At 38.6% G+C, this 24,754-nt stretch overlaps 1 protein-coding gene across 5 annotated transcripts in view; it reads left to right on the top strand.

The window, feature by feature from the left end:
- The window catches only part of LOC104138494 (dymeclin), a 231,246-nt gene that overhangs the window by 18,731 nt on the left and 187,761 nt on the right, over positions 1-24,754 (top strand). For all 5 annotated transcript variants that reach the window (XM_068924734.1, XM_068924731.1, XM_068924732.1 and 2 more), the window contains exons 3-6: positions 7,422-7,474; positions 8,136-8,229; positions 9,831-9,964; positions 17,678-17,750. In XM_068924734.1, the coding sequence (XP_068780835.1) occupies positions 7,422-7,474; positions 8,136-8,229; positions 9,831-9,964; positions 17,678-17,750 (354 nt within the window). The remainder of the gene's footprint in view (positions 1-7,421; positions 7,475-8,135; positions 8,230-9,830; positions 9,965-17,677; positions 17,751-24,754) is intronic.

Genomic DNA, 24,754 nt, shown 5'->3' with positions numbered 1-24,754 from the left:
ACCTCTAAAACCTCTTATATTGTGATGCCTTTAAAATAAAAGCAGATAAAACCATTTTCTTTGAAAACTCTGCTGTCAAGAAGCAACTTTCGCTGTCTTTTATTAATTACAGTTTGGCTGAAGTCTGTGGGACTGATTGCTGATTATTCTGATGTAAATCCAAGATAAGGCAACTGAAACAGATTCAACCACTCTAAATTATTATACTGTTTTTTCCCATTTTCTTTTTAGAAGTAATGTTTTTCCTCAACGTGTGCCAGAATAGCTTACTGCAGAATCTGACTTTCTGGTAGTATGAAGCCAAAAATAAAAATCTGCAGTGAACGAAAACCGTTTTTTTTTTTTTTTGAGCAATAGACTGCTTAATTTACCATCCTTCCCCACCTTTTTCTGTAAGAAAACCATCTTTTCAGTAACTAACTCACTGATGAATAAACTCCTTGTACTATGAGCAGTAACTGCAGGTACAAAGTGATTAAATGCTAAGAACATGAAAATATTGGCATAAGATCAATTATTAAATGTTATGAGAACAACTTCAGCAAGGCAAAACAAAACTTGTACTGTCTAAACATGATTTCAATGTTATGTTTTACTTTGTCAATATTCATTGCACGTACATGTGATAACTCATATTTTTTGTTTTGTCTTTGTGGTACTTTCACTTGTGAAAAATAACAAAGGGGCAACTTTGGCTTGTGTTAGCATCGTGTATGTTGGAATGGTTTTGTGTATATCAAAATAGTGAGTAAGTGATAATATAGCTTTGAGGGTCTGGACTTTTGTAGCAGGAAAAATATCTATGATGACTGCTGGTACCAAAAGGGCAGTATTTGAGCTTGCAGGTTTAAACTTAATTTTGATTTCTCCTCTCCTGTCCCTAGTGTGGAGTCCTTAATATGTGATGTAAGCGTAGTTTCTGTGCTGTTCTGTGTCCTATCGAAGGAAGTTAGCCTTGGTTACTGTTCACTTCTGTCACTAATGTGTGGTGCTTAGTGTCACGCAGTCGTTTCCCCTGTATGGATGTGTTTGCAATGACCAATTTGTATGCAAAATATTCTTGCTCCTTGCTGTGTTGAGGTGTTTTAAAAACAGTAATCAATGCCACTCTAAAACTTGTCATATTTTGATGCCTTTAGAATAAAAGCTGATAAAGCCGTTTTCTTTGAAGAAGTCTATTCTATCAGGAAGCAGATTTCACTGTCTGTAATTAGCTTTGTTGAAGTCTGTGGGACTTCCCTCCATATAAAAGAGCAAATAAAATTTCTTGGTTTTACAAAGGACTTTGAAAATGCGGGTCACCAGATCATAGGATGAGGCAGGAGTTCCCATGAAACCCTTTTTTTTTTTTCTCCTCATTTTTTTTTTTTCCCCCCTGAAGTGTATGGGGACTATGCCTGCACCTCCAACGTTCAGTTGGACCTAAATTAGCTGGTTAAGTATACTTTGAATTCTTAGTTTTTTTTTCCCCCCCGCCTCTGTGCTCACAACTTGTTAGAAACCCCAGACGAGCTTGAGGCTAAGAGTTATGTGCAGAGCAAAAACCTGTTTGCTCATGCTTGGGAAAATTGTAGTGTGTGTGCGTGTCTGTGCGCATGTGCTCGTAAGGAGCTTCACTCTTTCACTCTGCTAGTACTTGATCTTGTTAGCACTGAAAAATAGTTTGCCTGCTAGCAGTGCTGCTCTGTGGGTTAATGAAGGGATGGACGTTCTGGTGCTGGGTTTCCATTCTGATATTCATTCATTAACGAAACGTCATCTCCCCAGGGGTTGTAGAGCAAAGTCAGTACCGTAGCTGGCTCTAGTATTTCTTTTGTGCTACGTTATGAACCTTGGCTCTGCCATTTTCTGCATAAGCCTTAATATATTATATCTTCTGTCTCTGCAGTACAAAAATATTAAGGCAGCTATTTCCACATCTGTCGCCTTTCTTTCCTTACCCAAATTAAGGAAAGAAAGCTACTCTTAAGCTTTGCCCCAGATACCTAGAAATGGGTTTACCCCCTCAGCCTTTCTTTTCAAGAATCTATCCTTGGGGCCTAACAATTAGCAGTACTATTTCTTTTGAATGTAACAGCGCTATTTTCCAATATATTTCTTGGTGGGGGTGTTCTTTTGTAGCTCCTTCTCACTACCTGTGTTTCCATTGCTCGAGATGAAATTTTGCAATGATGTTGCCTAGTCTTCCGAATGGCAAAGTTCGGTTCTGTGCTCTGGCATGAATGAGGGCGATTATACTGGATTTGTAAGCATTAAATTTGGTTTTCGTTTTGCTAGGAAAAATAACTCCAGTGTTAAAAGCTTTGCCAAAGATCTGAAGGTCTTGGTTTGCCACTGGTTTTGATTCTGGCAACGTGTTGGAATTTGACAAGTGTGTAGAATTTTTTTGGGGGGGGGGGGGGTTGTATGTTTTTTGAATAACTAGAAGTTTTTAAAAAAAGAAACCAAAAACAAAAAACCTGCAAGAATTCCACAGTTGTAAAGCAGAGTGCTTGGAAATAAGGGGAAAATGGACTTTAAGTAAACAGTTAATGTCTACTTTTAAAGTTTAAATCCTAGAGTGGCTACAGTAATTATTCAATCTGTATTACAGAAGTCCCCAGCATCTTTAGATCTTGGGAGGAGAATTTTTTTTTTGTTGAATTAAGATTGTGCAGTATCTTAGATCTCTGTAGTGCATTGGGGTCCAATATAATATTCTCCCAGCCTGTAAGGTACTAGGAAGGAATACTTGATGACAAGCAGTCAGCTGGACAGCAAATTTAGAAGTTTAAAAACAAAAAGTGCAAGAGGTCCTTGTTTCATTTGCACCTAGAAGATTGCACTGTCTGTAGCTGTTGATGCGGTGTTCTAGCTTTTGTTTTTAATTACTCTGCATATTTTTAGCACTGAAACAGGAGACCGCCTTTGAGACTAACTTTAATTTTTTAAAAGTATATATCAAAGTGCAGTTTGTGCTTTCTGAAACTTATGTTTCAAGGTAATTTATAAGGGAGGAAAGTATCCTGACAGTTGATATTAAGAGCTCATCTGCATAATCTAAAATGATTGTAGGGTATTAAACTGTAGGTAAAGTGCTGTCTCATGAGCTGCCCTCAGTAAATTAGTGTGATATACAGGATAATTTGCAGGCATCTTAATCTGTTTGTCTCTACCTTGAAGTGCTTCCTATTGAAAAGCTTTGAAATAATTCATTTGGTTGCTGTTCCTGCCCATACCCTTACTACTTCTTCTAGTCCTCGAGAGTATGGGAACGTTTCAGACAAACGCAACAGTTTAAGAGCCCAATTTCACATGGGTTTTCAACGGTGGAGCTAGTTGAGGGGAGTCCAACTCAGGACCACAATTAGTCTCTCTTAGATGGATGCAGTTGGTTTTGGGACTGTCCTATAAAATGGATTAGAATCTAAATTTAAAAACAAAGAAGGTTGTTTTCCCCCACTACTGTCTGTTAAAATTTCCCTGGCACAGCAGTAGTTGCTAAGATAGGGTTGAGCAAGTAGGACAGGAATTTCTTAAATCTAACTGTGCCACAGGAGGAAGCGTATGTGGGATCACACCTCTTTTGTCTTCAATCTCTGCTTTCATATGAACGAGGTTACTCATTGGAAAATTTAAGCAAATGCCTAAGAAGCAACAGCAGCTTTGGCAATATTAAATAGTAGTATTAAATTTTACAGTATTTTTATATGCGAAGAGTGTTTGAACAGAGGCCGTACCGCTGGCCTCTTACGTTCTTAGTTACGATTTGGGTTTCATTATGTTGCTGCTTCCTGTTTCTTCTGAGTAGGATGACTTTCATACCTTTAATTACAAGGATATAGCCAGATGAGCTCTGAAATTGTTCAGCCTATAGTACATTGCATTGCATCTTAAAGCATGAAACTTTTTTAAACTGAATTTTAATTTTTGGGAAATCCCGAAGGATTGCGTAAAGTAACTGTCATTCCTGTAGATCAGACTGTATGTTAATTGAGTCTGTAGAGAGGCTGTAAAATCTTCTCTCGTATCCTGGTCATCCTACCGTAAAGTCACTTCCAGATGGTGTTTGCAGACTAAGGATTGGGGCTTGGAATTGGTGTTTTCTTTCTATCAGTGAACCTTCCCCCCCCACCCCCCCCAAAAAAAAAAAAAAAAGATGAGAGCTCCTGTGGGTGACAGGGACGTAGAGCACAATGGAGAATGGTGCTATATGTGAAGCCTTGAAACTGGTGTTGAAGACAGTGCGATCTTGGTAGGAAAGTGGAAAATAAAGGGAGCTTTAGCAAATCCACTTGTGCTACTTGCACTGCCTTTTAAACAGGGAAGGATTCTCCTCTGATGGAAGGCACCATAATAAGAATCTTGTAAGGAGAGCTAAAGAAATTAATTTCTTTTTTCTCCTTTTGATGCATTTGTTGATTTACAGATAAATGGTTCTCCTTACATATTTTTACTTATAAGTATTTCCCTTTTATACCTAATGGCATCTCACTTTTATGTCTCCCACTATCATGAGTGCTACTCCAACTTAATGTTGATGTTGGGAATGATCTTGGGTCCTGTAGGTTTCCTGTGCAGCAGCTGGGGTGTGGGTATGTCCAGGCTTTTGCATTTATGTTATTGACTTCGGATGCAAATTAACAAAACATTTATTTTGGTTAGAGTAATTATATTAAAATTTGGACACAGAAGGTGTCTGGGCAAGCATTTAGGAAGATTAGGCATTCATGCAAATTACTAGAGTATCTGGGATTTGGCGAGGAGAGGAGTTGCAGTGAAAGAAACATCAGAGAAGTGCTCAGGTTGGAAGGCATCTCTGAGCATAGTCTAGTCTGACCTCCTTGCTCAAAGCAGGGTTGGCTACAGCACGTTGCACAGGGCTGTATCCGGTTGGGTTTTGAGCATCTCCAAGGATGAAGACTCCACAACCCCTCTTGGCTGCCTTTTCCAGTATTTGATTGCCCTCAGAGTAAAAGTTTTTCTTGCGTTTAAATGGAATTTCCTATATTTCAAAATGTGCCCAAATATAATATAAAATGTCTTGCTTCAGGCTTTATAGTAGTCTGTAATGTTAAACTTTAAGGTGAGAACTTTGTGAAGATGGCTTCTTACGTATGCCTGGTGTTTGTGTGCGCTATGGAGAAAAATGCTGTTGCCTTTTTTCCAAAGAGGTGCCTTATTTTGGCAGCTCTTGGAAATTTTATATTGGCCTAGATGGGCCACAGATCTCATTTGAGTTGCGGGTGAGTGGGAGAGTCAGCCGGGGAACTCAGCTATTTTGTATTTTATCTCTTAGAGATTTTTGCTTCTGCGTGCATCTCCTGAATTTTTAATAGGGATTTGAGCTATTATTTTAACTTATTTTCTTACTGAGAGCATGTGGAATGATCTGTAGTGACTGCATGGGTACACAAACTGGGAATGTACAAAAGCATATAGGGCCAAACATCTCACAAATAAAGGAGTTTCAGGCAGGTTCTTCGACCCCTTTCTGTGGGAGATCAGGACTTCCCTGCAGCTAGGGAGTGCCTCGTGGCAGGTGAGGCAGGGGAGTGGGGAAGGAGCAATTTCCAGGCCTGCTAAATGCTGTTTTTTCTCTCTTATCTGTTTTGCTGCTATAAAGTGAACTGAAGTAAATTATTAAATACGTCCACTTTACAGTTCTGTAACAGTTTCCATCCAGGGACCTCAAAGCACTGTATGGAATGATCAGGAGCAAAGTTTTTAACGCTACTGAGGTCTAACAACATATTTGCATTTGCAGGAAATGTTTGGATCTACTTAATTGTTCTCTCTGCCAACTCTTTTAGGCCTGTGCTTTAGCGGCACAGTAGAGGGAGTCTGTAGCCCACGGTTGGTTGGAATATGGGAAAGGAAAACGCTAAGAGAATCTGCGCGAGAAAGAACTAAGTGAGGATGGATGGAAGAGTCGGGAGGTAACGTGGCTGTGAAACGCATGTGCCACAGCCTTCATCTTTGCAGTGGGCATGAAAAGATGCTCCAAGAAACTGAAAGCAGGAGCCCTTGGAGGAAAAAAAGGAAGCCTGAAAGCTATCTGCACCTCTCAGCTCGATGCCTGATTGCTCCCTGTAATATAAACTGCCTTCTGCCCAGCCCGATCCTGTGATATGTGCCTGAGTCTCTCCATTATAAATGAGAAATTAAAGTGATAGAACAGGGAACAAAGCTTGTTCTGATATCGGACATATACATTTACCTGCTGGATTCAGTTATCCCTTTAACCGTATCCCTGTCTGATGTTCAGAGAGATCCCACTTTTGGGAGCTGTATTTCTTCTACTGAGATGGTGACTGAACAGTCAAGAGTTTACTCGTGTACCTGGTCACACATAGTAATTTTTTGATGAAATATGCCATTGCATACAGGTTTCAGCGTTCCAGGAAAATGTGTTGGCTTTTAGCTGTTTTGAAGTGCGAGTTTGGAAAATGGAACGGACTCCAAACTCTTAACCCGAGTAACATTTACTTCTTAACAAGTAAAGTGGAATAAGAAATCCAAATAAGTGCAAAATCAACTGGCTTTATGTTGTATCGTACGTTAGTAAGTGTCAGTTGTCATTTCGATAGCATCAAGTTTGAAGAGAAGAAGCTTGCGTTCTAGTATTACTTTTAATATGCATTGAGAGGAGGTTAGAGCTTTAGGTGTTGTTACTAGGACACCTTCAGCTTGCTTCATGTGGCATTGGGCAAAATGCCTGATTATTATTTATTTATTTTTTTTCCCCATCTGTTAAGGAAAAATAGGCTTTACCTTTGAGGATCGATTAGTTTGTACTAGTAGGTTTGTAGCAGTAGAAGAAAATGTGTTTTTTATGCATTTGACACAGCTGGTGTTTACTTCAAGCGGTCGTTGGCGGGTTCTGCTTTAGTGTTTTGTTGTTCGTTTAAGCTGATGTTGTTTTGTTGAAGCATACCAACTGGCAATTAGCGAAATTATGAAAAACTTGGTGTGTGTGACAAGTGGTTGTTGCGGTAAGATAACATTACGTAACAGAAAGTGGTGCTCAGCTTGAGGTTAAATGTCAGGTTGAGGATTCTTTAATTTATGCTTTTAGAAGAGGTGTTACTTCACATGATAAAAATCTAATATGAAATCCAGTTCTTTGTAAAAGCTACGGTTCTATTTTTATTTTCAGTGACTTATCAGACCAAGCATGGCAGTAACACAGATGATGTGCTGACTTCTCCCTTTGACAACATCTCAATTTTAAATATTAATTTCCTGTTTTATAGCCACTATATTTCAAATGCATCTCATGCTGCTTGGTATTTATGTAAACCAGCTAATGGATTGCTGAAATTAAGTGCTTCATGGAAATTTTTTCCTGCTATTTTGTTAGGAATTCTTGCTTTGATTTCAGGAACTCCGTTTGCTTATGTAACCATGGTGATTTTTTTCCCCCCCTCCCTTCCATCTAGTGCTGACTTAAAGCTCCTGGAAGAAGCCACTATCTCAGTCTGCAAGTCTTTAGGTGAGAAATTAAACATCTTGACTTTTTTCCGTGTGGTTTATCAGAAAGATTAAGAAACAGCTCTCATTTGCATGTTCATATCTTTTGTTTACTATACCTCTCTGTGCTCCAATAGTAAGATTAAAACAGTGTGTATAAGAGTTTGTCTATACGTCCTTAACTTTTAGAAACTTACCTTCCAATATTAACTATGTTGTATAAATTGAAATGGCTGAAAGGATTAGAACAATTCCCTCCCTCCCTTCCTCTTTCTCATTTGCCCTCCAAGCCAGACAGTGAGGGGGAAGAAATAACCGGGACATGACGAGGAGAGAATATAAATGTGATCAGTGATGTTACAAGAAGGTAAAAGCTAGCTGTGAAAACCAGCCCTATGTCTTGATAGGGAACTGTATTGTGCTGTAAAGAAGTCATGAAAAGGAAGCAGTTGGAGTTCCACACTCGGTATATTTAAATCTAAGCTGAAAGGTATTTTTAGAGAGCAATCATGGAGTAGTAAAGCATGCACTGGAGAATCTTAAAGAAGAAAACCTGTTGTACTATACCATATGTAGAAATGTTTAAGGCACTGAAATTTATTTTCACTCTGTATCTTGTTTTGAACTAAATAGTATCAAATTACAAATGCTGTATAATCATATCTTTGCAATCTTTCATCTAGTTGAGAAGAATCCTCGAACAGGAAACCTTGGGTCGTTGATTAAAGTCTTTCTTTCTAGAACCAAAGAATTAAAAATTTCGGCAGAATGTCAGAAGTAAGTAGATGGAGAAGAACTGTGTGTGCCCTTTCACTTTTTAAATGTTCTTTTGTTGCTAGCTCTTGAGGTTTTGCTCTGCTGGTTAACGTATTTTCCAGACCAAAAATTTAGACTTCTCTTACTTGTGCAGACAAAGATATATCTAGTACATTTTCAAGCATAGACAGTGAAGTGTAGTAGATAATAGATTACAGGAGGGGAAAAGGCATGTTTGCCTTCTTCCTGTGTGTTACATAAAGCACATCTGTTTGACTGGATCCAAATGTGTAGCTGTGTGCTAATTTCTGCCTTCCCTATTGTGCAGTCCTTAGGTGCTGCTGTCTTAACTTTTCCCTGGGTGGACCCCGCATGTAGCCAATATGCAGCACAAATTCTCCATTACTGGGTTGGTAGCGCAGCGCTCAAAACCCCTTGGAGCGTAAATACCGTCTCAGAGGAAGACGGTTGGTTGGCTTTTTTTTTTTAAATACCTAAATGATAGGTGTAATAGCTCAGATAAGTGAATGCTTGATTCTTCAAAGCAAACGTTGTTTTCATCTTAAAAGGTCAGGAGATTTTTAAATAGCACTTAAGCTAACTTATAAATTAAAAATTTACAAATTAAATATTTTATCTCAGGAATACTTCAAATTGGATTGGATTTGAATGGGAACTTCTTCATAAAGTTATTTCTTTCAAGTCATGTCAGGCAACTGTCATTATTTTTGCTTCCCTCTTTCAGCGGTAGGAAGAAAATCCAAGAGGTTAAATGCACAGCACTATATAATTCTTCCAGGAAGCTTGCTGCAACTGTTCCCCTCTACCCCTTGGCAAATGTCTAACTCTCATCAGATCCATGACTTCAAAAAAACAGATGTTTTCTTTAGTGCCCCCTTCCTACTGGAACTGCCCTCTGCCTTTTTGCTCCTGTCTGGAGGAAAGTTACTTATGCCAGGTGCCTCCTGCTTCTTTAGCTTAGCAATACCTTGACAACATAGTTTCAAGCAAGAGCTTGAGTATATGCTCTTGTGTTGGCTTCCCAGCAGTTGCTTACTGGGACTCGAGAAAATGTGAAGCTTTATTCTCTTTGCGTTCAGAAAGCTGGGAAAAATCTTAAGTGGAATAGATACCTTTGCTGTTTTGTGGTCCTGTAGTCCATAGGTGCATACAGTCATCTGAGGAATATTGGATCAGGAAAAGTGCTAAGGTTTGGGGAGTCAGAATAGCTTTCGTGTTGAAGCTGTAGGAAGACCTCAGCTGTTTGAGTGGATTTGAGTTCATAGGGCCTAGAAACCTTTAGGAGTATACTAAGCCGTCTAGTAGGCTCTTTGTGGGGAGTGACGCTTCTGGCAACTATGTTGTTTTTAATAATACAAACTTATTATTAGGAATAAAACTATATCCTCTTGGAAAAAAGTACTGTGTTTAAATACACTTCTAACTTATCTGCTGTAGCAGAGAGTCTTCAGTTGACACTTTAGAGCATTTTGGCTTTTTTTTTTTTTTTGCTTCAGCTACAAGAACCCCTTTGTCTACTCTGGCATATACCTTGTTGTGACTTTTAATGTATGTTCACAAATTGCGTTACTGATTCTTATTTGCTTTTGCTTCCTTTCTAGTCACCTCTTTATTTGGCAAGCTCACAATGCATTGTTTGTTATCTGCTGTTTGCTGAAAGTATTCATCAGTCGAATGTCCGAAGAGGAACTACAACTTCATTTTACTTACGAAGAGAAAACACCAGGCTCATACGGTAGGTATATGCTGTTGCTAATGAAACAAACATCCCACAAGAAGGTAAGGTAATGAGCTCTCTTCTGTTTAGATGATAATACCAAACTTTGCTTTAAAACTAGAAATGAAACTGTAATGATGCTACACACAACATGTTTAATGTTCCGAACAACCTCTGAGATTAAATGTATGTAGTCAACAGTAAAGCTGACTTCTTTAGGGTCTGAAGTAATCCAATGCAGGACATCTTCCTTTGTATCTAATATTTGAAGGAGAGCATCTACAAAACGTGCTGAGAGCTTTCGGTAACTTCTTGACTGTCTTTTTTTTTTCTGCTGGAAATAAGTCGGTTGACAAGCTTTTGGCATGTTACAGGTTCTCATAACAAAATAGACCTCTTATACAGCTGAGTTTAAGTCGTTCAGTTTATTTTTCTTTAAAGATTTATTTTTAAACTTGACAGGATCATTTCTTTACAAACTTTATTTGCTGTTTTTAAACAGTTATTCAGAACTGACACTGCAGACCTTCCTTTGTTTGAGTAATTTTAATATGGTTTAAAATGTAATAGTGGTTCTCTTCAGAACATGCCGTGATGTTCTGATGCCTCTCTCTGTGCGAGGTACTCCCATTACATGAGGTGTAATGGAATCTGCATAAGAAGGGATGTGTCCGACCAAAAGGTGGAGCTTTCCTTTTCTGTTACCTGAAAATCCTGTCTGAACATAATCCCTTCTCTGACTGGCCTGTTCAGAGAACAGGACTGCAGTTTTAGTAAGGAAAGTAACAGAGCTTGAAAGGAGAAATGGAGGACATAGCATTGCTTTTGGCCTTGAAAAAGATGAGGAGAACAAAATATAATTGGAGTGAAACTATCCTATTACCGCTGTGGGAAAGGTGATGTTACAATTATTTAGGAAGCTGAATTCTTACTATTTGAGGGGATTGGAGGCAGTTATTTCACTTATTTCAATAATTCACCTTTTTCGATGGCATCATGAGATTAATGCTTCCCCCTCCCCCCCTCCGACTGGGACTTAAAGAACTATGAATAGAAGGCAATTCTCAAGTTGCTTGCCACATGTGACCCTGGGTACAAGTCCCTTCCTGTCTCTGAGTCTGTTTTCTTGTCTATAAAAGGAGTGCTGAACAGTGCTGTGCAAGGAAAAGATGGGTGGTAGAACTGTTTGGTTCTCTTTCTCCTCATGACGGAGAACAAAGAAAGGTGTCTCTTGGAGAACGTGATTTGTATGTTTTAATGTTGTTTGTTCTAATACCCTGGCACACATTTAGCTGTACCTCAAGAGAAAGGCATTGTAAAAATAAACATACCCTTTGAGTTTTCGCATATGTTTCACAAACCGGCAGCAGTCAGGAATAAAATTAAGCAACTTTTAGAAATCTACTGAGGAAAGAAAACAATACTGTGACTAGAACTAATCTATTAGAAAAGGAAATTGCTAACATTTAATTAGTAGGCAGTAGTTCATACCATGAAGTCTGTCTCAAACAAGAATTACAGAAAAGTGAATTTAGGCAGAACGCTCAAAAGTAAGTGCAGCTCAAGGAACTGGAGAATGTGTTGCACAAGACAAAAGATAGCAGGAATGGTTGGATTACTTAAACACCCAACAGGAGGTAAGACATAAAGGAAAAAAAAACCCAAAGTCATACTTCTTGAATGGGAATGTATGTGTTCGAGATCAGTTTGGTTACAGCATAAAAAAAATCATAACACTGCCGCAAATCTTTCGTGTCACACCATATCGTGACACTATTACAGAACACATGAAAGGTAACTCTGGCACGTGAATCTTGATTATGAATTTCCTTCATTTTGTAAAAAATACTATTGAGTTTGGAATTGCATGCCATTTGTTGCATAAAACCAAAAATTGTCTGGCCAAAATGACTAGGATCAGAACGGTAACACAGTGCAAGTGGATTATGGAAGAACAACCAAAAAAGGATCTTAATGTGGATTTCCCCAAAGAGTCAACCCAGGCAAGGAAATGTGTTGAGAATGCCTAATAGCTGCTTGCTCATTGAATAGTGAAAAGGGTTCATTAAAATCTGGTTAACTCCTTGGCGCCTGCATTGCTCTGGGGAAATCAGACTTCTGGTGCCAAAAGATTAAGTGCTACATATTGAAATGGTTTAATGTATTTAAACCGTGATGAGTAATCTCCAAGAATGAGGTCAGCTATCTGCTACATTAAAAAGCAGTGCCTGCTTATAATAAGCTATCATTGCAGACTGCCTGTGGGTTTATACCTGAATTAAAGAAAAATGCCCGCCCCTTACGTAAAGTGAATGCTGTAGCACACTAAAACAGATGGGAATGCTGGATAGTTTTGTCAGTTTGAGCCATAGCAATCTTTATTCCCTATACTGAGAGTTCCTCGCAACGTAATATGAAAAGTGACTACTGTCATGGGCTAGATCCATATTTACACAACGTTTAGTAGCACTTGACTGTAACTCATAGTGACATTTATTAGTGATAATTTTGTGCATATTGATGGCAAATGTACTTAGCAATTATCTTTGAGCAGATTGTTAGCTGGATGTTCTTGATTAGGAAGGTAATTGTGTGTGGTCTGTTGGTTAGAAGAAGGGACTGAAAGACAGGAAACAGGTTTCTTCTCAGCTCTCACTGCCCAGCTGTGGTCTTGGACCAATTTCTTCTTTTGACTCAAGTTTCCATTTGGAGATCGTTCTTGTGATCTTCTTCAAGGTATTGAGATTCATATCATGCTATGTGTACATATCCATTACTTGAGGTTCCAAAGAAAAAAAAGCAATTTATTTTAAGTACAGAATGTGGTAATAAGATTAAGATGATGCCGTTCCATAACTTTTATACTGAGATGTAGCAAAAGTGAAGTATAATCAAAAGAGTGTAGTAAAAATACTACTGAGTTATTTGTTGCTACTTTCATAATTGTCAAGTGTAGCTTTCTAGTACCCCCAATCACTGGAATGCCCCTTGCCGTTCTGAAGATTACATGAGTGTTTTAGTACTTCCTGTACTACTGTTGTACGTACCTAACCCTCTTTGAACATGGTTTTTAAAAAATTCAGCTATTCTTAGTTGTCCTTGCTGTTTTTTCATTTACAAGAGCTGGATGTTGCGTTCACTATTCTAGAGGCTCTTTCTCTGTGTTTCTCTGTTTAATGAGCTTTTTTTTCTTTGCTTTTTTTTCCTTCTAGCCTGAACATGTATTCCAGCACTATATTCTTTAGTTTAAATATAGCGTCTCGTGAACGGGGAGTGCAGTATCTGCACGTCGGTTTGCTCATGCTGCAGTCAGTCAGAACATTGGCACCTGCTGTGTATTATTTGGTATTTTGGGCAGAAACATACAGTGTATGATAGTAATGATGTATGGAAGAGATCCTTGCCACTTGCTACTCGGCAATATATCTTGCATTGTGACAGCTAATATATGACATAGTACTACTTACTTAGTGTTTTTTAATAGCAGCTGCTTCATCTGGAAGAATTCACCTCCCAGATCTTGCAGTTTATATACTTTTGCTCTTTCTGAATGTCTTAATTTATGCTTTTCCCTGCTAGACTGTTTTAAGTTCAGAGGAAAGGGGTGCTATTATGCTTCGCATCATACGCAGGGATTATTGATTATTTGCAAAAACTGAGTGAAAGGATAAGTTGTAGCCCGTCGTCATAAATGCTAAACTAAGGTTCTAGTGAACAAACTACGTGGGATCAAGTGAAAGAGAAAATGGAGTTCCTACTACCACTGTGTTCATTGATTTCCTCCCAGAGCAGTCAGCCCATAAATAGAAGCTTACTACTTTTGGCAGTTTTCAGATGGTTCTTTAGCACAGGAAGTAGAAGCTTGTACTTCTTAGTCCGTAATTGTGAATTTGCAAATAACTTTGATAGGATATTACACAATTTTGATTGTAGGAAAAGTCTTATACAGACTTGCATAATAAACTGTGTTTTAAGATTCAACCCCCAATTCCTGCTATTAATAAACTCTAAATTAGTGTCATCTTCCATGACTACTTATTATCTTGGCATTTAGGTTAATTCCTGTATAGTACTTGAATTCAAGTATTTTGTGGAAATTGCATGCTCCCTTAAATGGGGAAGTGACCTGTTCCGTAAGGGAATAACTTGATTCCATTTACGTTATCCGGCTTTGTAGCCTTCAGGCGCCGTTTTTAGCTTGCTCCTGCTCAATGCTAACTGAAACCAGTCTGCCATAGCAGCAGTGTTCCCACTGAGGTGAGTTGACTTGTATCAGCTCTTCACTGAGAGGTGTCTGTTTCTCTATTATTATTTTTTAGTCTATTCAGACTACTGTTGGCACGTTTTAGCAGGTAAGCTAAGGACTTGGCCTATGTGGACCTGAAGCTGGAGTTCATCTTTGCTAACAGATCATACATATTCTGGTGAAGTTTCCACTGTCTATATCATATTGTTTCTGTGCAGTCTTCAATTATGTTGTGATTCAGGAGTGTAAGAGTGGTTAGCCTGTTCTGTATTCTCAGTCAGATTGTTAGTTCATTTAACTTGTTCCCTGACCTATAGCGGAAAATTTTCTGCTATATAAAGAGTATATTAATCATAAAGTTGCTAAAGGACTGCATTTGGTGCATTATAGAAAATGCAAAGGAACCCCAAAGTGCTTGTAGAATGGGTGAGACTGTGAAGAAAAATCATTTCAAGGTTTCTCTGAGAGCACACCTGCTCTGTTATAAAGCACACCACCTTCTTGGGTTTTTCCTGACAGACAGTTAGGCAGGAGGAGGATAAGGGAGAAGATACGCAACAATATGCTTACTGCAGCCCTTGGAAACTACAGGACCTTTCGATTATCATGTAAAGGAAATTAAGGATGGCAATTGGTGCATATACTCTTTGCTCACCCTTTTAAGGCAAAGTGTGAGCTTTGGAGAGTCCTGGGAGCTGAAGGAAGACCTAACCACAAAATCCAAGAAAGCTTGGTTTCTTGAAGTCTGCTTGTTACGTAGCTAACTACTTGTAGATGAGGACTTAAAGCCCCATCCATACAATGTGAATTGTTTCTTTACTGGTGTCCAGGTTTTTATCTATAGGAACACAGGAGCAACGGAGCAGAAAAAGCAGGCAGCATCTAGAGCGAGGCTGTTCCTTGCTGTGTCTAAATATCTTACTGATGTTAGGCACATCCAGGTTCTACAGCAGTTCAGATCAGATCTTGACAACGTGGTAGTTAACCACTTGGCAAGCAAGACTGTTTTACTTTATTAGACTCTCTGTTATGGCCAGTTGTGGAGCTATGTTGGTTTTAGCGGAAGCGGGGTCTAATGGCACGTCTAGTTTGCTTTGGTTAAGTCCTTTTGCCTATGTAACGCCTGCTAATCCAGTGTCTGTAATGTGGGTAGCTTTGAAAAGGTTAAAGGAAAGCAGTATTTAAGTAACAAAATCCATGCAAGTAATCCACATATTTGAGGCCTCAAATACGGTGGTTGAAAAATGATGCCTCAGCATTAACTGGATTTCTTTTCAATTGTGTATGTGTTTGCAGTTACTCTTACACTGTTCAGAAGATGTACGTACGATTTCTCTCTGTGCAAGTCTGCTCTAATCTTATCTGAACAGATTCACCCTTTACTTATTTGCCCTAAGGGTTTACATGTGTCTTTGATCCAAGCATGTGATCTATTAATGAGTATTGTATGTATTGTCTTTATCCTGCTATTGAAAAAAGACATTGTTTATGAAAACAGTGTTCCATGTTTATAGCGCTCTCTCACGTTATAGATTTGGCATGCATCCGCTTCATTGTCTTGGCAAGACAAGAATTAAACAAGAATGCGTATGCCCCAATGGGGAAAAGGATACATTAATTATTTTAGCTGAATGACATTGATTACAGCAATTAAGTTTAAAAAAAAAAAAAAAAAGTTTGAGGATGGAGTGGGAAAGACTAACGCCTTCCATTATACATGATTGTGCTAACCAATCATCTTGCATTATTTTTAATATAAAGTGTGGGGAAAAGCCTTCTTTCATATTCAAATAATGTTATTCTCTCCCCAAACAACTTATGTATATAGCATGGTGGAAACAGTATTCTTGTAATTTCTTTTCTTGTTCCTTCCTCTCCCTTCATCCCTTTCCTCAGCTGTCAAGAGAAATAAATTAGATACCTTTTGGAAACCTATAGAGTCTCACTCTGTAAGCATTTTCTAGATTTATAAAATTTTAGAAGAGATTCACCTTCAAGTTACTGTACAATACATTATATGGACTTTATTACTGGCCATGGTTTCAGCCTAAGATTAAATACTTAGTAGTTCTAGTTTTGAGCTAACAGGAGCTACGTTGCGTTTGCTCATGGGGGATTCTATATAAAGGAAACGGTGTTTCCGTGATGAAGAAATTGACTTCCTTTAGAATGTGCAGTTCACTAGGTGACAATTTTTAATGTGTTTTTAATAAACCGATTGTGGAAAGAAATGATTTTATTTTATAGTGAATAGTCCCTCTGGTGTGCCTCTTAAAATTGAGTCCTGGAATTAAGGACAAACTTGGTTTAAATGGAATAGCAATGCCATGACTTGGCTCTAACTGTTGCTTTTATTGCAAGACCTGTTTATCTGCAAATACAAAGTAAGCAACCATTTGGGTAGTCCTTGTGGTACAGTGATGTGTTGCCTGTCAGGTGAGGCAAAGTGGAAAACTGTGCCGGCTTTAAGGCCGTTCAGCACCATAAAACCCTTCTTTTTTGTGTTGTATGCTTCTTTCTGTAATTTTGAACCAAGGGATGTATTTTCTCTTTTTTGGTGTTACGTGACAACAACTGATGTTGAAAGAACCATCATAAAACCAAGTCTTTGTTAGTCTGTTCCTGTTGCTTTTGAAGATTGCAATACTAATGTAAAACACTACTGGTTTTATTAATTAGCATTTTCTATTCTTTTATAAATAACCTTGCAATCGTGCCACGTGCTTTGCATTGTGTATATGATTTGAGGGTAATTTTTGCATGCTTACACTGTAGAATTTTCTTGGAAAATTGCGAACCTTTACTTGTGATCGAAATGTGTGAAACCTCTTCACTAGATAAATGTGCAGTCATGCAAAAAATATTGTGTGAATTGGATTGCGTAGGAATAGCTGTGATGGGCATTGTAGGCTGCATTGTAGGCTGCATCCGTCTGAAAGATCCCAGTTTGGAATATTGTTCAGTATATGTTAGACAAGTGAAACTATGCCCTTTCTTTCTTTGTGTCTGCTTACTCTTGGGGCTAAGGGGAATGTGTGTGGAGTGCAGGGGGAATTTTGAGAGGAGACTTGAACTGTGGACCCGTTAGGAGTCCTTAGTGATCAATCAACCAAACTGTTAGTAATAACAGTGTTTAATATGAGCTTAGTTAAGCAGTAAAGCTTGTGGGTATGGGAAAGGCTTGATGTGCTCAATATCAGCAGACTTCCTAGAATGCCACCATCTCGTTTAGTTTATCTAGTTGTTATTAGTTATTTGGCCTATATATGAAAGGTCTGATATCACCATTCCAATTTCAGGTGATTTCTGTTTGGGCAACAATGCAGTCTTCATAAACAGATGACATTCCAGATCTTCATAAACAGATGATGTTTAGTGATTGTACATTTGAAAAAAAAAAGTGTTGATTGTCTGACTCTGCGTGTTTAAATCTATGCCTTTTTATGTTTGAAAATTCAGAAAACCTTTGGTGTGCTTCTTTTTAGGAACAGAATGTGAAGATCTCATAGAAGAGCTGCTGTGTTGCCTCATCCAGCTCATTGTTGAAGTTCCCCTCTTGTAAGTTTGGTTTCTTTGCAGCCTCTTCCTATATTTGCCCAAATGTTTGGCTTATAAAACTTAAAGTGATGGGGATCATAATTTTTTTTAATAACTTGAATGCTCTGTGCTATGGTACAGTACTGATAATGATAAACTGCTGCCAGTACCAACCCTGAATGTTTTGTTGAAAGAAATAATGGTCACTATCTCATACCCAGTTCAAACCGTGAGCAGGAGCTCTCCCATTTTATTTTGTAGATACTTTGTTGTTTGTTTCAGGTACCTCTGTTAGTACACAGAAAGTCACTACCAACTTTTGGTTGGAAATGATCGAGCTATTTTTATAGGAAAGGGCATGTTGGAGGTGCCGTTGCTTCATCTCTGGGGCACCCAGCAAGGTACAAGCAAAAATTCCTGTTCTGCACTTGTGTGGGCTTTTGAACTTGTGGTCTGTTCTCATTTAATGCCACTGAACTGATATCTGAAGAAGAGAGTCGTGACTAGGTGGAATGTTTCTGTGGATCTTCAACAAAAATTCATTTGTTTACATTACTTTTTAAAATGCATCTATCTTATTTGAGATGTGTTGATTCCACATTCCATTGGGATATGTGCCGTGAAACATCCTTCGCTTTTCTTGTTTGCAGTCCATAGTATTAAAGGCAGAAGAACTTAATTTTTTTTTTGAAAAAAGTTTTTCAAACCACTCTTCTTTAGTTTTACCATTTATTTACAAGGTAACACTATCTTTGGTAAAGTTTAGCAATAGCTGTTGTATTTAATTATGTTGTAGTCTGTGCCTAAAATGTGTTGTTGCAATTAAAGCATCACAGCTTTGACAGAGCTCCACAGATTATCTGTTATAGTATTGTATACATCTCTGTTGATGGTTTAGTTTTCATACTGCTGATTGCTTTTCTGGTTGGAAAGCTGACAAAGATGCAATAATTCTTGAAACATTACACTCATTAAATACAATCCTGTCAGCATTACATGAGGGTTTTGGGTAGTCACTGTGTAATGAATTAGCAATATGATTTAGAGTGTCATTCTCCAAAGCTTGTCAGTACTTCCTGGAACAGATACGCTTTTTGTTTGGTGCAGATTAGAGGAAATATGAAGAGGTGAAAGGACTGAAATATATGGGCAAGTTCATAAATCCTGTGGGAGGTTTGTGTGGGTTCTCCCCCCCCCCCCCCACCTTGGAAGTCCCCATGGCTGTATAGAGTCCAATATCATTTATTTTGTCTTTCTGGCAGAAAACATTTTACAGGCGTAGTTGTTCTTAGCCCTCTTGAACAATTGAACCTGTCAGCATCTCCATTCTGCATGAATGTGATTGCTGGGGATGGAAAAAGTTGTTGAAAGCACTTATTTTACAATATAATATAGTAATAATAATGGTTCACTCAAAGTTATATAGCTGCTATATAGTCTTTAATGTTCAGCTATATTGGAGTTGTATTCACTCTTCCACATCTAACTCCTACGAGAAAGACTTTTTTGCAAACAACTTTTCGTGGCTAAATTTTTCCAGAAATAGTATGCTACTGCATTGTTAGTTTGGACAAGGTTAAGTAGGGTAGTAACACTTATAAAAGTGTATAATATTGTATTGTTTAGCAATGTAATATGTTTAACAATGTAATAATGCCTTAACAAGAATTTTTTTCCCAAGGTCATTGAAAGGGAAATAGGAAAAGGGGAAAGGTATGGAAAAACTTGCTTACTCTAACAGATGATCAAAAAAGGTCCCTGCTGAGAGTTTTCATTCAGTTTAATCTCTCTTGTTGCTCAAGATTGCCTTCTTAGTCGCTGTATCATGAGTCAAAAGTAGCTGTATTTTAAGTCAGAAGACAAAAGGACTACAATCCACTGCGGGAGGAGGGAAATGCCTCAACTTCATAACATCTTTATGAAAAAGAACAGAGCTCATTTTTTGCTTAAGATAATACTAAATTTTTTTTTCAGGAGAATGATTAGAGTTGTTTTGGTAGCGAGATGGCTCTTAAATTTGATCGAGGAGGGAAGGAAGTTATGCTCTCAGTTCTTTCCCAACTTTCTATCAAGGGATGCAGTCAAGAAAATTTCAAGTTTTATATGTGAGTTTGGGAAGGAGTAGGTTGTCCGAATGAACTGAGTAGTAGACTGTTTCTGGATGAAGCTGTGTAGATTGTGTTACGGAGTAGAGAGAAATTTGATTGTAAGATAGAAAGGTCATATCATTACTGTTCTGTCTTGATTATCACATTGAGAAGTTGTATGCGTAAGATGAGGGGTACTGTTGGGAGGAGAGTTTTAGGGTACTTCTGTGTGGTATTTTTCAGGCAGGTGCATAATGTTGACCTGCGTTCCAGACTGACCAAAAGTGAGCATAAGAGCTTGGTCTTGGCACTGTGCTAACCAAACTCGTGAAAGATCGAGTCTTCCCTGAGTACGAGCAGAGCCTGCTCAGCTCTGAGCTTGCTTTACTGAGAGTCTTGGCAAAATGAGCTCATGTCTCTCCACAAAATAATGTGTAGAGACACCTGGAAAAAGCAACTGTGCAGTCAAGCTCGAAACTAATAACCGAGGTGTGTGAAATGGGGAAGAAGACAACCTGTCAAATCTGTAACTCACCTCTCCATATCTCTTCGGTTCTTCAGTTACACCTCACAGAAAAAGTGTTGTGTTTTTTTTTTGGAAAGTTCTAGAGATGTACAGCGATGCATAGCTGGAAAGAGCATCTCAGAATTATCTCTCAGGAATGGAAAAAGCTATGTGTCAGAGTTGGAGTTTGTTTTGGGAAAGGCAAAAGCATGTTATGGAAGTTGCCCTCAGCATAGCTAAAACAGGTGGTAGTAGGGACCGTGGGACTCGATGGCTTTGTGGCCCTGTTTCTGAGAGTCATTAAAAAGATCTTAGATTGCCCTTCTGGAAAGCAGACTCTGCTATGTTGCACAAAATGCTAAAGGGAAAAGTTTCACGTCTTAACATTTAATTTTAAGAAATTTTATTTAAACTGTGTTATTGCTTTTTAAGGATCAGACCTTTTTAAGGATCAGACCTATGCAGTCCCTTTTAAGACTTGCGTTACGGTATGTTGATCTTTGATTTACGGCTCCTTTGGGTGTGTTATGGATACTTTGCTTTTTCTTTGGTCTTGTTAATGTTAGCACCCAAGAGTGTACACTAATGATCAAAACTACATAGTCAGCAAAAAGATACAACTTCAATATTTAATCATATCTGTTTTGCTTAGAAACTATCGCTAATGTTTTGTTGCAAGATTGAGCTCCCAAAATTTTAAATTATAAAGGCTTCTTTCAGCAGCTTGTTAAGACCTGGTATGCATAACGGAACATCTGGTTGTTATCAGTACATTTTCACTTCATTTAAAAACTATAAATGCATATGAAGGAGAAATGAAATACTGTGATCCAGTTACATCATTGTAAAGTAGCACCCTGTGGTGCCACTAGAAGTTAGTTGATATTTTCATTACATTCTGTTGTTTTCTATAGTTTAAAGTTGTTTTAGGCTGCAATTTTTCATTGAAAATAAACTTGAAAGTGAAAGATTAGAATCATGTGAACAGTATTTGACTCATTTAAGGATGATCTCTACGTTTTCTGGGAGTTTAATACCCAGGCATAGGAGGAAGAAGGGAAATATAATTGATTATGAAGCTCTGCAGAATCGTTGCAGTGTGCAGGCAATGCCATGTACAGCTAATGATAAATGTTCTTGTTTAGGCTTTTTTCCTCGCTAGTTGTGAGCGAGGAAGAGGTTAAGAACCCTCTTCTCCCCTATATTAGGGAGAATATTTCATACTCTATTTTTTTATTGTTACTTTTAAAATGGTGGCTTAGAACACTACTTTAAAAAAAAAAAAAAAAAACAGCAATTCAAGGAGCCTAAGACTGTAGTAGCTCTGATGTTTGAACAACTAGTCAGCTTCAGCACTTTTTGGCAACTCTGTCTAACCGTCAAAGGGAAACTTCCATCTATCTATTTGAGCTGATATTGAAGCTAGCTGAAGTATCCGAACTGACAGAGATTTGTACTGCTTCCCGTTGAAGATCGTCAGGGTTTATGAATAACTGGTGATAAACATAGGAGAAGATTACTGTGGTCCTTGTAGGAGGGATCTGATGCGTGTAAAGGGAGTTTTACTGGCTGCTGCACCTTGTGGTGTGGCAGGACAAGAGGTGTTTATTTCTTGGAGAGCTTTTCTGTCTTGTTGTGAGTGTTTGCGGCTCGAGACCTGGTACATACACTTTTACCTTTAGAGTGAATAATGAGTATTTCTGTCTGCATGGGTGCTGTCTTCATGACTGTGTAGCCATGAGGAGTGCTGTGTTGCATGACTGCTTGCTCAACAGCATGGCTGAGTTGAAATGCCTTTAGACTCAGCTTTTTTCTTCTTTTAAGTAAATCAACGAGTTTCAAATCTTTTTAATTTTTTTTATTTTGAAGATTTTTCTTTATCAGTCACTATCCTTTTCTGTTTTGTGAAGGCATGAGAGTTACCTCCTAAGTGTCTAAAAGCCCTAAGCTGGGGAACCTTTAGCTGTGTTGCATGTTCTTCTTTTTCTGTTCTAATTTTATTCTGATTTAGTTTTTATTTCAGAATAGTGTTTCTCTATGACCTGCCTTCTCAGCAAGCTAGCTCTAACCTATATTCAACTTGTAACAATCTTGTATTTCTCTTGTAGCAATCTTTGTAATCTCAGAGCCTAATATCAAAGGTTTGGACTGTTTGATCATTCATCCTGTTGTATAATCATGCTCCTAATAACGTCCTTTCTCTGTCGTAGTTTTCAGCCCTGTTATCACAACAGGTATTGAATACATCTTGAAAAATGCTTGCTTGCAAGTATTTAGGTGCAGTCTATGACTTGGGAAGCCAAGATGCCTAGGCACTGAAGTTGAGTATATCTCCTGATGCCTCAGGAGATCACAGACTGTTTCACATTGGTGACAGCTACCAGACTAACAGGCATAAGCCTGTTTTCTCCAGCGCCTAAACATGCGTTAGATGAAAACAGGTTGTTGCTGAGTGTCACTACGTCAAGATGACTGTCTTGAAATGAGTACCTCATATCTGAGTGAGCAAGAAGAAGGAGCAGTGGTGTTACTAAGATCATCTTCCACCTGTGCTGGAGCAGGCCTCCCTTTCACCTAGGCTGCACTGCTGGAAGACCACACATGATTTGTATGGATCTGGCACTGTCCAGTTCTGTGCACTGTTTTTGCAGTACCTTTTTCAGCATGCAGGTCGTCTTTCTGCTGCTGCCTTTTTTCTTAGAATTGAAAGCTACGTAGGCCTAGTAATTTGAGCTGCTCCTTTTTATGGGTAAGTATTTGGACTGTTTTCATGTCACCCCTTGTTCTAAGGGTAAGGTCTTAGATTTAGTGGATGCTATGTACAAGGCTTGCTGATATCAAAGATAAATCTAGAAGAACGTAGCTCTGTGCAACAATTAATCCTAAATACTTTGTAGTATTTTCAATCTGTAGAGGGAAAAACTGAGTTGCAGTGAACTGAAAACGTGTTCAGCCACATGCTCTGGGATGGTTTAGGAATCGATCAGGGAGTAAAAGGTCTCAAATCCCACTGTTGTTTTAATCAGTTAGATAGTGTCACTTTGGAATATTTTTAGCTTTGTGGTATCTTCTCAATCTTTTGTTCTGTCTCCCAGTCAAGAAAGCCCAGTGGTAGGAAGATGTAACAGGAGAGGTCAGAGGTGCCTTTTGCTCTCAGCTGATGTTTCTTGAGTGCCTGTTCAGGACATCTCCCAAACGTTTGGAGTCAGCTGTAACGTGTAGTGTGATATTGGCTGCCACAGTGCATATTTGCCACCAGTGGGTGTAAAATTAGGAACGTTTCCAAGAGGAAAGATTACGTTCACTTTGAGTTGTTGTACTCGTATCCTGAGACTGATAACCAGATATTCTACTTGCTTTTCAACTTTCAAACTTGCTTCTATTCTCTTTGACTCCTCTTTCACCTTTCTGGTGGCCCCTCAGGAAGCAGGGAAATGAAACCTGGTTCCTGTATGATTGGAGACTTTTTGTATGAATCAGCCCTTTTGGCAGCTCTCTGAAATTAGAAAATGAGTTGCCTTTTAACCTTTTAATACTTAGAGTAGACAGCTCTGGCTGGGTGAAAGTTCAGGAAAATATTTAAGCAGGGAGGGGGTTTGCTCCTGTGGTCTATGCGATGGTGCGAGTTGAAATTCAGAGTTCAGCCTGTTTGCTCTTTGTGTGTGTGAAATCACTTATAAGCTGTCAGCCTCTCTTTGCTGAGAAGAAGAAGCTGCATTTTATTGAGGAATAAAGGTGTGTACAAAAGCATGTGGTTTGAGCAATAATTGGAGTTCCTAGTTAGGATTTTCCTATATGTTGCCTCTATGCTTAATCTTGGTTTCTTCTTCAGAGCTCTCTCTCCCAGGTGAGGAGCAAAGCTGGTGAGCACAGAAAGCAGCTCTGAGCGTTGCCTAGGCTTGGAGAGAGGCCACCAGCCATATGGTGATGACAGCTAGGTAGATGGTTGAAGTTCTTGGTAGATCTTGCTGGAAGAAGGTCGTCCACATCCACTTCTTAATTTGGAATGGAGGAAGCAGATGGTTTGGTTAACGATGGTTGTTAAAGATTACTGTTTGACCATATAGTGTTTTTAAACCTTTGGACGTTCTTAATCCGCGTTCTAGTGTGTTTAAAATAGCTGTCTACAAGGATAGCAAAAAGCAAGGTGAAATATTGGTCTGTTTGAAGCAGTCAAAAATTTCTGAGGGTGTGATATGTAGACAGATAATCGGGTATGGTTTTCCAGCCCAAAATGGCTGAAGGTTGTTAAATAAATTGTTGTGGCAGACTTCTGAATTCAGTCAGAGTTAATCACTTCCATTTCCTCAAACATGTAAATAAAATGGTGGCTAGTTAGCTGGAAGACAAAATAGCTTGGAAAGAAAAAAAAAACGTAAAATGACTGACTTTTATCCGAGCCTAGTGGGTGTCCCCTCCTACACTGCCTGCTG

This window comes from Struthio camelus, chromosome W (genome assembly GCF_040807025.1).
Source record: "Struthio camelus isolate bStrCam1 chromosome W, bStrCam1.hap1, whole genome shotgun sequence".
Classification (NCBI taxonomy): Eukaryota; Metazoa; Chordata; class Aves; order Struthioniformes; family Struthionidae; genus Struthio; species Struthio camelus.
This window is presented reverse-complemented; position numbering and strand designations above follow the sequence as displayed.